The sequence below is a fragment of the Mycteria americana genome, chromosome 16, assembly GCF_035582795.1.
Source record: "Mycteria americana isolate JAX WOST 10 ecotype Jacksonville Zoo and Gardens chromosome 16, USCA_MyAme_1.0, whole genome shotgun sequence".
Classification (NCBI taxonomy): Eukaryota; Metazoa; Chordata; class Aves; order Ciconiiformes; family Ciconiidae; genus Mycteria; species Mycteria americana.
Genome location: NC_134380.1, coordinates 998,281 through 1,011,944, shown reverse-complemented (window position 1 = coordinate 1,011,944; position 13,664 = coordinate 998,281). Strand labels below are relative to the sequence as shown.

At 45.5% G+C, this 13,664-nt stretch overlaps 1 protein-coding gene across 1 annotated transcript in view; it reads right to left on the bottom strand.

Moving 5' to 3' along the window:
• The window catches only part of MAP2K4 (mitogen-activated protein kinase kinase 4), a 106,369-nt gene that overhangs the window by 51,598 nt on the left and 41,107 nt on the right, over positions 1-13,664 (bottom strand). Inside the window, exon 2 of the mRNA XM_075518981.1 lies at positions 13,248-13,350. Coding sequence (XP_075375096.1) covers positions 13,248-13,350 — 103 coding nt within the window. The remainder of the gene's footprint in view (positions 1-13,247; positions 13,351-13,664) is intronic.

The window sequence follows — 13,664 nt, the reverse complement described above, 5'->3', positions numbered from 1 at the left end:
GGATTTGATTAACCCTGCCCTTGACACAGAGGAAAGCTCTCGATTCATCATGAATTTAACTGAGCACAATTAATCTCAAACTCATTTTGATTTGGACATGAGCCAGACTGCAGCACATTCACTGAACCCACCATGGCTGGGTATTCAAAGCTTACACTGGATTCCAGCATTTCAGAATAATACCAGAAAAACCTGAGCTAATTAATTTAAATAACCCTTCTGAGAATGCTGACTTCTGAAACCTGAGCCATGGCAGCTACCCGAGAAAGACCAGGAAACAGAGACACAAGCACATCCATAAGAATCAACAAAAGCACCCAAATATATACTTCAAATAGTTTGCAAAATGATACTGAGATGCAATATCATTATCATTACACAAAAATCACTCAATGGAATGACACTATTTCTGAGACAAATTCCATTACTTTAATAGATGCCATTTTTGTGGGTATGGAAAATATTTGACAATGGCTAACGGACAGTTAAGCTTACTGTAGCCTGCTGGAAAGTTTCTGGATGAGGTCCGCTTCTCTCCTTTTGAAACTGAACGGGACAATGTGATTACTACCCAGGGTTGCTTGTGTATCACTTCAGCCAGGAAAAGTTGTGAAAATGACAGGAAAACATGGTGCTGTTATCACATGACACAATAACGTATAACACAATACTCAGCTACTCACACTACCCACAGAGTGCTTAGCATAAGAAATTAGTGAGCTATATATTTTTCTTCCGAATTCACCTAAGCAACCTCCCCTCATTGGGAGCAATACAGAATCTGAGGATTTGAACTGTATTTTAACATATTAAATTGTAAGCAATTTGTTTTCTTACAGCAATGGCAATTATTATTTCCAACTATATTATTACTATGATTAGAAACATGAGTAATTGCATTCAACTTACTAACCAAATACCTACATGTTAGTGACATGCTGTTTCCTCGAGGCACATTGACCATCACTGCTCTGTTTTTCTTGTGGTCTCTAAAGCAGAACTTACTAAAAAAAATTTTTTTTTTAAATCTAGCTTCCATCCTGAATCCACCAATCTAGGACTGGTGGTCTCTCCCAGGTGGGCTTGTCATTCATCTTATCCCCTCTCTTAATGAATAAGTTTGCATGACTTGAACAACTACATCCTTTCTTATTATCTCCAGAGCCACACAACTGACAGATAAATGAAGGTTAATTACCACTCTGTATTACGAGACTTCTCTAAGAACAAAAATCAGGTCCTGGATCTCCGAGTCCCTCAAGCTGTCCAGCTTTGGCAATTTCCTTTCCCGATACAAGGGCCTGTTATCTCGGAACAGTTCGAGTAGCTCAGGCAAGATGCGCTCCAGTAAGCACTTTGTGGAGGGCACACGAAAAACAAGCACTCAAGTACTTGTACAAATGACCAATGCAGCAATGCAAACTATGGTTTTGCTCAGCTCCTTGTTGGAAACACTTGAGAGAGGTAGATAATGAGCACTGTTATTTCAACTACATGAAACATTTCTGTTTCAACTACTCTAACAAGCAATTTTTCTAATTTAAACTTCTGCATGTCATAAAATTCCAACCCTAGTCTGGGAAAGCTAAAAGCTCTCCAACTTCTCCTTTGGGATTTATTTTCTATTTGGGATTAAAAAAAACCACTGGGCTGCATCACAGCCTGAAATAACGTGAAATTCAGTGCCAAGAATGTACCTGGCAGTATTTTTCTTTCTGTGGCAGACCAGGACAGATGGGAGACAAAGAAATTGCCTCACTGCAAGACAGAGATTGCTTTTTCAGAGAGATGCAGCTACCAGAAACGTGGTAACCAAAAGAGAGCTCATAACAAGACTAAGTAGACCAAATGCGACTTGTATTTTAAAAGTGCCCCTCCTCTAAGACATAAGACTCCTACAGACCAGTGAAAGCAATTGCCTGCTGAAGGTCCCCATGCTCCACGGTCTAGTAGTATGGTGAGATTTTAAATGTTGGCCTCCTCTGAGATGGCTGCGTGGGGCACAGTTTTCTCCGCTGACTCTCAGGAGCCAAGAGATAATTTTCTGGAAGCTCTGTAAGGATGCTTACAGAAAATTAAGGATGCCGTAAGGATTTACACCAATGGCCCCAGAGAATCACCTTTCCCATCTTTCACTGGTATGAAATACCCACCTAGAACATCAGAGACACAAAACAAACCCAGCTGGATTATAGAGAAGCCCCCACACTCCTCATAGAGGACAACCACCTTCATGCTGCTGTAGCAAGGGGTATTTGAAACAATCCCTTTGAACTGATCTGCACTTGCCTATGCAAAGGCATCAGTTACACTGGCCATGAAGGACCAATTGCTCATCCAGATTTACTCCAAGCCTGTTTTACAAAGGAGGGAATTAAAACAGGCTCAAAGAGAAGACTGTTTAGGGTCGCCATAATCCACTGTAGACTGGCTTGGCCACTTGCTCTCTCTTTTCTGAGGTTTCCCAAAATGGAGGGACCTTCACGATGGCAGGGAACAATATCCACCTGAACCTCAAAGATGGTGTCTGTAGTTTTCACCGATGTAACATACCATGAACCCAGTTAATCTAAGTCCTTTTCAGAAGTCAGTTCCTCAAACAAGCAGAATGGCAAAACCAATTCAGTCCTGCAGGCCAACCCCCACCTCCATTACGTCCATCCAATCCACCACAATGTCCTTTCCATGAGCTCTTTGTACAGCAGCTGTTTCTCCTGGGTGCATCCTGTTCATTCAGTCCAGATGTCCGCCATGGTACACATTGGAAGTCACTCATTTATGCAACGGACAAAACCAGAAGTTGTTGATGATGACGTGTGGGGTCAAAGCAGTCTCTGAATCTGCAGGCTCTCCTCTCTTTAATCTCCATTTCTTGATGTGTACAGAAGACAGAAGGGATGACTGACTCCTTCAGTTTGAACCCACAAATCAGAAGACTCGGCTCACTTCTCCATAGCCAGAGTAAAATGCAAGATATTTTACTATGAGGTGGTGATTAATGTCTAAAGAGATAAAGGATGTACTCTTGCTCTGATGAAACGTGGTGTGGTCCCGAGTACACAGAATAGCAATGAGCAAAGTTTATTCCTACAGCTAGCAACAGCTGTCATTTATCGAGATTTCCTGCAGGAATGTAGTTTGCAAGGTCCACATCTAGAAACGTAGGGTTCCAGTCCAACTTAAATCACAGATACGGATAGTGGTGGTCCATATATAAAATCCTTTCTGACATTTCTGTATGTCACACAACCAGAAAAAGACTGTCTGTGCCTGACCATCTCAGATTAATTGGAGTTCAACAGTGACAGCCACTCAGGGACAGAAACCAGATACATCATCTGTACAATACAGCGGAGACCACCCCTACACAAAGGCACCAAGCTCAGATCAATGTGTAAGCGATGTCCTACTTTGTTACTTGTAAATAATTATTGAACAATATATTTATCCAAAAAATGGGTAGAGACCAAACCTGTGTATGCGCACATATATACATATATATTCAGAGACGTTACGTATAACAACCTGCTTCATCCCATTTTCCTCTCCAAACACCAGCAGGTTTGCATATTAAGCTTGCAGTTACTGTATTTGCCCAAGGAGGAGGGAACGTGGGGATATAGGCTCTCTTCAGCCTCAGGACTTCACCCATGTCCCAGGACACCGGTCCCTAAGACATACAGAATGGGACACTTATTGACCCTGTTGACCTTGGATCAATCCCCAGCTCAGAAAGCCAGATTCATGGGTCTAGAAGAAAAGAAGCTAACGGAGAAAGGCCAGGAGGGCAGTCCATGCTCTCAGATGTTATATAAAGATGAGCAACAGCTTCTCCTGCTCCCTGAAGAAATTTTAACTGAAATCAGTACCATCTGATATGTTTTCAGAGCATGCCTTACAAACTGGTGAGTTCAGATATGGGGATGCTCAATTTCCCCTCTTAGGCAGGACAGCAGCGATGGGCACAGCTCAACAGATCCCTGGGGCAACCCTGGGACGCAAATAACACATGGGCAGGATGCTTTTTATCAAAAAGCTCAAGTCCCAGAGACTGCTCATTGCTGGAGGCAGGAAGGGAGACATTTTGGCAACTCCCAGTTCCCAAACGGAATTCTGGATCTCACCTGTACTTCTTAATCATAAAAAGTTACTGTTCAATGTAGATAATCAGACCATTTGAAGGCTCAGAGATGGCAATGCATCACACCTTCTCTACAAAGTATGAAATATGAGTTTTAGAATGGCTTACAGAATTTAACAGATAAAATGGTAAAGCACAGACACATAGGTCTTAAAATATCCTGAAAAATACACCGACAGATTCAAATGTTATTGAAAAGTCCAACATGAATGGAGCTGTGGTCTCCCATTTTCTCTCTAGCCCTCCAGAGATTACGGTATTTTGGTGTCCTGAATGCTTTCAAAATCTCCATGCACCAAGATTTACAGCGTTTGCGTATAAGCATGTACGCTGCTGTCCTTGCTAGGGAATGCAGCACCTAGAAATAAAGGAAAGGAAAAAAGGAGAGAAAATCGTGCTTCTGTTATCACAACAGTATGAAGGGAACAGAAGAGCTGGTACCCGACTCTGAAACTACTTGACCTACTTTCACTTCTCTTAAATAAGCACTGCAGTAGTTACATCTTCGTGTGAATTATGCAGCTATGCCAGGACCAGACGTGTCCCTCCTGGTGTGTGAAGAGGGCTTTAACTCAGGAATCCCCAGGGTCTACTGAACACTAACACCACAGCTCTGCTCTTGCCAGACCCAGCGCTGCCTCTGAACCATTGGGACACAAGCAGCAGAATTAAATAAACCTGAAATTCTTAAACCACGCTAAACCCTCCGTATTCTGAAACCTTGAACTGCTTTCAAACAAAAGCAGCACCATCCCCCATCTCAAACACAGCAAGGAGACTGGGGGCAATTTCCAACTCTCCAGGGGTCAGGATGACAAACGTTTCTCAAACAGTCTTCCTCATTAGACCACGCAAATTATCACGGAACTGTTGACCTTGTATGCAGGTTTATAAACCTGGGCTTTTTAAACCAAGCTGACTAAGCAAGAAACACGGTCACCCTCTGGCTCTTCTCCAGGCTCTGGAGCATGACAGGTACCTCCAAAGCAGGATCTTGGTCCTGAGCAGGTTGCAGGCACCTGACTTTTGCCATGAGCATGGATGGAGTCAAGGATGACAACTCCTAACTTATGTGTCTCAGGGAAGGATCTGGCCAGCCACAGGTCACCCATCGAGCCATGTTACTAGACAAAGAGTAGGCAGCACATCTCACTAAAAGCCAGGCACTAGAAGGAAAGTCTACAGGATACTTCTATCCAGTGGAGACATCACCCAGCTTTGCTCTTCTCTACAGCCTCTGTGTGGACCAACATGCAGAGACACTGATGCAGGTTTGATGGCGAATGAAGTTGGGTTCAGTTTGAAAATGAACACTTCCACCTCATTGCTCTATCTGATAATTTTCCAATTTCCATCGAACCAGAATGCTTCACCTCCCTCCACACATCATTCAACTCAGCAGAAAATATATGGTGGTCAACTCAAAACTGATGGTCTTCAGAGACTCTCCTCAGACACCATCTCAGTCTCCCTGGAGCAGGAAAACAGTGGACAGCATCACTAAAAACACCTTCACAGACAACACAGGATGGCAGCTCAGCCTCTCTCCCTTCCCACCTTCCCTTGCCCAACATGCGGTGAAAACAGGCCCGAAGAGGCTGCGTAACATCACGCTTTGAATTAGAAAATGGTGCACATTCGTGCCTTAGTGTGTCTCGGACATCTGTATGCCAACTGCCAGGGCCTACAAGTGACGGAGGATGGCCGCATCCCCACGGGGACCCGCAGAGGCAGAGGGTGCCCCAGGCAGCTCCAGGCAGGCACAGCAGCCTCCAGCCTCCCCTGCCTCCCGATAACCCCCACTGCCACCACTGGCTCTTCCTCCGCTCCCACCACCCAGGCTGCTGTCCCCACTGGGTGGGATGGGCCAGGTCTTAGTGCTTTGGAAAGTCACTGCCACTATCGCCATCTTCTTACAGCCTCTTATCCATCGGTGGCTCTTCCCCACGGCGGGAGGGACGGGCCTCCCTCGCGCACCAGGAAGGGGACACATTTCACACCGTGTGGCACACCAAGAGGGTCATGGCTGCAAGGTCAAAATGCTGCTCCCAAATGAGCAGCTCTGACCACGGCCGTGTGCATGCAAAAGCCAGGACAACAGCTCCTAACTGTGCCAGCGATGGGACGGGTAACAGAGAGCTAACCTGTGGACCACAGATTATCAGGAGAACCCTGTTGAACTCTCTACCCCATCACAAACTTGTGGCCTAACCTCTACCTCTTCCAAATTACAGCATGCCCCAGCTTCCCATCTGCAAAATGGGGAACACAGAGTTTTGTGCAACCGTTTAGGTTTGCAAAGCTAAATCACTCAGCATGTGTGAAGCACTCAGAACCCATGGGAGCCAGATTAATATATAACATCGGGGTGTATTTGATTTAGACACCCAAACATAGGTGATTAGGTTTCCAGAAGTTCTGAGAAGCCCAGGTCCCAACAGTGTGGCAGGAAGCTAGATGCTCAGCACCTTTGAAAAATCAATGTGAATTAGCTTAATGGAGATATAAGAGCTCCAAATTTTGGTCCCAGTCATGGAAGGCCTAAATTCAGAAGCAGAATGCTGAGATATCAAAACCCTTGCAGAAAGAAGAGACCAGTCCTACTAGGGCACTGATGATCCAGGGGACTTGGAAGTTCCTAGAGAAATTTATTTTGGAAGTGGCAGACAACAAAAATCTCCTCTGCAGAGCAGGATTAGCACCTTAGAGAAATACCAAAACTTAGAAGAAAAAAAGAAAAGAAAAAAAAAGACCTTAATGCAGCATTTTCAGTCAAAATCTCACACTAACTTTGGTAGCACCTTCTCTGAAGAGGTGATCTACTTGAAGTCTGAGATACTGAGCATGCGTGTTTTACAAACCGTATCACCTCTTTGTCATCTAGGCCACAGAGATCACTGGCCAAATGAACTTTTAAACTTCTGGAAGAAACAGGAAGGTTAAATACAAGGCAAAACTCATCAATTTGTCAAGAAAGCTCCTGAAAAAAATGATGTTTAAGAAACACTGCTCTAGCACTTAAACTACGGTGATGTTTGTATTAAAAGTGAAAGCCTGTTTTCCATAGACTCACTCAAACATTTAAATGTATTTGCCGAGTCCTTGGAGGTCCCCATTTTACTTGTGCGTACTTGAAAATACAAGCAAGTTTCCCAGTGATTACATTCAGATACCGCAACTTTCAGGAAATGTTGCAGAACAGCCGCAGAAAAAAATTCAAATTCTTAACTGGTACCTTTTACACTGCAACCTATCTCTAAGGCTTCCAGGCACCACAACCTGCGATGGGAAGGTAGCATGCAGCAGACGGGTATCAGAAATCAGTAACAACGAAGGTGTGAAATGAGTGTGGAAGAAATGGGGAACAGACAGAGAAATATTTACAGGAAAATTCACACAGGTAATCGTGAACATGCCAATTTAGGATATTCCACTTTGGTTTTTAATATTTTTTTAGACAAATAGTAGTAACTCTCACAGGTGATTTCCTAATGAACTCAGCCAGCTGTAGGCTGTGTAGCTAGACAGCCAGAAACCACATGCCAAAAAGGTTTGGAAAAGTGTTAAGAGGAGATTAAAAGAGAAGTAGACACTTGAGAGAGACTTTGGGACAGCCAGAAAAATCCTTTCCAGGAATAACGACTGTCCCTGAACTATACAGAAAGGAAGGAAGCAGCAGAGTCTGGCATGCAACTGGACCTCCATTTGCTTTTGAGGAATCCAACCCCGAAGGTCTATTAAACAAACATCTGCCAACACACTCTTGGGGCATCTATCTGGAAAGCGTGTGACTCTCCCAAGTGTCACAAGGAGGTCCACACGGGGCACCTCTGGAAGCTTAAGTCACAATGAATCCTGGAAGATACCCACATGCTACAGGGAGGCTATGGAGTCCAACAGGCCACCAGTCAGTTCAGAAGCTGGGTTTGTAAGCATTAAAAGGGGTCATTTCATTTTGTCACCTTTCCAGATGAGACTGCAATGCTCTGGTGTTCAAGTTCTAGAGAGGTGGCACCTCTGACAGTCAAGAGACTTCCCAGCTAGCAGACAGGATACTCAAGCAGCAACACAGTGTGAACCAGGTGCCAAGCAAAATGCTTTGCGCATGGTCATTTCTTAGCAGGTGGATCTAAATTCTGTAGTCTGAAGTCAAGATCAAGGCATTGCTGCCCCAGAAGAGTACAACACTTTCCAGAAAACCAAAAAACTCATCTACAGCCAACCGAACAACTTGGTTCAATGGATGCCAACAACGGCCAGTAGAACACAGACAGCTGCCAGGCAAACCTGCCATGCACAGCTATACAGTCACATCCCACCACATCATTCCTGTATTAGTGTTATCTGAACCTCCTTTCAGCAAAGGCCACCAGCTGCAAGTAGCTCTGTAGAGCTTACGTATAGATAATTGAGTAATCTAATTCTGTTTGTGACCTAAATCCTACTTGGACACTGAATAGATGAGGTAAAAGGTGGGATGCTTTTCAGTCGGTTGGAAATAACAATTGAAAAACCATGTGCCGGAAGTTTAAGAGCTCACCCTAACCATGGCTTGTGTCCTCCAGCCTCTGCAACGTCCGCTGGAGGGAAAACAAAGTTAGCATTTGTTAATCTGGTCTAAGTCAGAAAGACAGTCTGAACTACTGAGAACTGTGGTCTCAACTGACAGTTCTCCATAGCCTCCACTGTTAGCCAGCCTGCAGAGCACAGCAATCGCACACGGCCTTGCTGACTCTGACCAGGCGCAAGCAGGAGCATACACCTCCCTGGACTGGGGCATCAGCTGTCAGTAAAACACTTACATCTTCTCTAGACTGCATCGTTTCAAGTAAGAATTTTATTCCCCAACTACTCTCTGTAATTCTCTGACCCAGTATAGATCACATGTAAAATTATGTATATCACTGTGCTAGATACCTTACGGACAGGCTGGGTAGTATGCCGTAACTAGAAAAAGTCTCTCTCTCCACTTATAAAGTAGATTTGGTGGTAGCAGTCACAGCTGAACTGAACAAGATGCACATCATCCGTAGCTCCATCAGTCACATGCAGTCACAGAACCGGAACAGACCTTCCTTCCAACCCCCTGCTGCTCAAAACATCATCCTGGGGCTCTGCCCACCTGCTCCACAGGATCTGTGCAGGAAAGCTATTCACAGTGCTTTTTAGTTGCATGTCTCAGCCCTCAGCATCACCAGGAGGGCAGATTTCAGGGAGCCATAGCCCAAATTCTAGCAACTAGAAAAGTACCTCCAGTCTCTAATCTCATGCAAAGTCACCCTGAGTCAGTCTCCTATTTAAAAGTCGCTTCAAAGCCCCCCAGTTTTAACACATTCTAATTCAGAAAATATTTAGGGCAAAACCCTAGCAGCACTGGAGGCATAAAGGGTTTTGCCACTGGCTCCAATCTGAGCAGTTGGAGCCTCTGCTCTGCTAGTCTCCTCCTCGCTTGGTTTCCTGGTCGTCTGTGACAAAGGTGACCTCCTTCAAGACATCCCAACACAGCTGGTAGCAAATGTACTGGGAAGGGTGAAGAAGGGAGGTGTCCTGGGCAGGGGCTCGGGGTGCCGTGGGCTGGGCAGGGACGGGGCAGGAGCAGCAGGGCCATGCCACCCGCTACCAACTCAGCCACTGCAGTCCTCACCAGCTCTCAGCTCCAAAGCCATCACGAAGATAGCACAGCAAAGCTCAGAGGTCCCAACCACTCACCGGCTCCTCCTGCTCCTGCATGTGGACTCATGTTCTTACGCGTTGCTCTGTATCGTGCCCCGGCACCCACCTCCTGCGCTCTCTGCACACCCCCGGCAGCACACTCCTACATCCTGGAGGGATGCAGCCCCAACCTGAGACCCAAACCATAAGACATGGCTCAAAACCACCACAGATCAGAAAGAAAACACAAGGGGGGACAGGAAAAAGATTTGGAAGCCCATGTCCCAACTTTCTATATTCAGTAGTGTTTAATCTATGCTCTCTCTCCTTGGAAATAGTATTCCAGGGCACAGCCTACGAAGCTCTGGGAACAGCCTCCGGGCAGGAGCACAGCGGGTGTGATGCTCGCCGGGCTACAAAGGGTATTCTGTGCCACGGGATGCGAGGCAACTGGGAAGCACTGGTCAGTCTTAATAACATCACGTTTTGCAATTGGGATTCCACAGCCTTTGAAATCGTTCATCCAGATAGCATGCCATTAAAACCAAGGAAATAGCATGAATGAATGAAGTCAGAAATCGTGCACAGATCACGTGGGAAACCTCTCTGTGGAAACCACACTGAGTCCCCTCCAGCCTACATGTGCATCACCCCTGCTCACAGGAGCTAAACTCCACCCCTGGGTTACAGTGATTCCCAAAATGGTTTCCTCCACACTCCCCAACTTCTCTTCCAACACTCCCGAGACCTCTCAGACTGAGAAAAAAAAACCCTAAAAAGAAAGCTGAATCACACCTTGACAGGGTCCGTAGGGTCCGTACCCATTTTACCAGGGTATGGAGCCTCAGCACTGAGGAGGAGCACGGCTACACCCAATATCCTGACATTTCCAAGGCCACTTCTGGCACAATGTGCCTTCCCTCCTCAGCAGCGGTCTCTGCTCTGGTGATGCAGTTTATGCAGAGGTTCCCTCCCTCCTAACACACACACAGGCACGAGGAACCACATTTGCTCCTTTGCTTTCTGTCTACATAGCAAGAAACCACACTCTTACCTGAACATCCACCAGTCCAGCCTGATCAGTCCCCCGACCAAAACCTGTTAATCAAGCAAAATGCAGCTAATAGGCAATTTACATCTCATAGCAGCTGCAGGACACTGCTGGCTGCCTCCTCTCGTGCCCCAGCCGGAGCTCGGTGCAGGCAATGGGCATTTGATGACAGGACCCTCTGCCCTCCTGGAGGCAGGAGCAACGGGACACTTCCGGATCGGTGGATCCAAGTCACAGAAATCCAAATTTCGTGTGAGAAATTGACCTCTCTGTATCTTCAGATCCACCCATCTGGACCAACAGGGTCTGCACGGGGAAATCCCCAGCAGCATCAAGCCAGTACTCATCTCGGGAGGGCACGGAGGCCACTCTGCTCCATCAGGCTGGGGAAGAGAAGCGGTTCAGTGAACAGAAACACACTTTGCATCGGGAATGCATCTGGGCCAGGAGGTCTGGAATATCCAATTCAAATCTGAAGTCTAGAAAGGTTTCTAGACAACAGAGGAAAAAACATTCCAGCCTCTCCGGGAAGCAGGCAGGAGATGCAGAGACATCACCATGATGCACCAGCTGCGAGACAAACACTTGAGAGAAGCGTGCAACCAAGAGATGTCAACGTTACTTTTGAGGAGCAGCGTCCACTACGGACAACACAAAGGACGTGAGGATGAATGAGCTGTATCCAAGCTTAGTCAGCCTCAACACAGAGAAAGCAATCCAACCAACAGCATCCACCTCTTTCAAACAGAAATGGCTATTACAGCTTGTAGCCTCCCAAGAAAGCTTTAGTGCAGACACATCACCATCATTTTTGACACCTGAATGGCTATCATATCCAACCCAAAACACTTCCAAGCCCTCAGAACCAGTTACACTATTAACCAGCCCAGGATCCAACCCCTGCCAACAACCGCAACTCCCATGGAGACAGAGCAGCACCTTCTTAATGGACAATGTTGACAGTCACTTGCACAAACATGAAACTTAAGGTGTCACTGACTAACAACGAAAGCTCTACTGTGCTAGACAGGAGCCACTGTGACTTCCAGTGAATCCAAGACAGAAATCCGTGTAGATAAACACAGAAAAGTCAAATCCCTACAGACGGATGATGGAACTCGCTAGCTGAGACTAAGTCCTTTATTTAATGGACATAGGGAGGTTTGAGAGAGGAAAGAGTCCCAGACAGGGTTCTACAGAAAATTGTTACAAGGGTTTGATGATGTTGAGGGAGAGACACAAAAAGTGAATATTTAAATGCTAGCTCTACAACCAGTGAGAATACTCTATTTCAGAGAGGAAAATAGAGAGAAGGAGAGAAGAGGACTTGCTGGAAAGGTCACTTGGGATGGTAAGAAGAATCATCTAAAGTACACTATAAAATTTCTAGATGTTGTAATTACCATTGATAACTCCTCAGAAACACGTTTCTAACTCGATGAAGGCTTGCTTGAAAATCCCCAGCATAAAGAAGCTACCAGAAAGAGGAACAGACCCCAGAGGGCGTATCCTGGGGAAGCAGAAGGCACTGAGCTCAAGGAGAGAGGCAGCGACATGCAGAGCCAAGCAGAAGCAGCCTATGACCAGGGACACCCCGGAGAGTCCAGGCAGCGGGGGAAGCTGCGGGTGCAGTTTCTGAGACTTGCCACTGACAAAACTCTTGAGACCTTCCGGGGAACTTAAGAGAGGAAAATCTGGGGACATCTTTGCATGCTAGATGCATTCTGCCACACGTACAGGCTGTGGGTGCGTCACCCATCAATCTAGATTGGTGGATCTGAGGATACAAAGCTAATATTTTCTGTGACGATGTACTACTGTTATTTACTAGCGTCAGGAACAGCTCTGTGCCACGCTTGCATTCAAACTTTGGATAGGGATATCCTGTAGCTAGCTATCTAGAAAACTCAGTGAGAGCTAATCACTGCGTAACTCCCTGACATCTCCACGTTGGTATAATGACAATCCTCAAATCTTTGTTTATTTTAGTGCTGGAAAAAAAAAAAAAATCTATCACAGTTATGTCTTTCACAAATAACACAGAAACAAGAACTTCTCTCTAACAAAAAGTAATAAGCACTGAATAAAGAGACAGGAAAAGGACAGTGGATAGGTCTGGAACTCATTATAGGCGTATCTTGCATTAGCAGCTACAATTTATCTCAATTGAATCAATTCTGGAAGGCAGTAGCTCCAGTGTAAAACAGGAAGATCCCAAATTTAACCTTTTTTAATTGGGGGGGGCTGGGGTGGGGGGGAGGATTCTTTTACAGTGACTCAAACTGACAGATTTGAGCAACCTACAAATAACTGAGGTAATCAAACTGCATTAAAATAACACTGTATGTTGGCTAAATAATTTCAAAGTTGTTCCATTAGTTGTGCCTTTGGCTTTATACTCACATGTGTGGATTTTGGAAAGGAACTCCAGAAGTGTTTAGTGTAAATCTTGCTGTGGACTTGAAAGGTGGATTTGCAAAATTTAACTTCAGCGCTTTGCGTTTACCTGGGAAACAACGAACATAAAGTAAACTTTTTGTCAGCAACAAAATATTAAGAGCATCTGGAAATAAACAGGAAAAAAATAAACACATTGTGAGAAAAGGAAAACGCATTTCACAACAACATTAGCAAATCATAGCTTGTGTTAGGGACACAGGGGTGGAGAAATGGGAGTCAGCTCTCACCCCAGGGCGTTCCTCCACCTTATTCCAAGTCAGTCACCAAAGCGAGGTATCCAAAGCACCTCCTGTGGCAGCTGGAGTACCAGCATCAGCTGCCAGGGCTACGGGGCACCTCCACACCAGGACCCTGAGCATC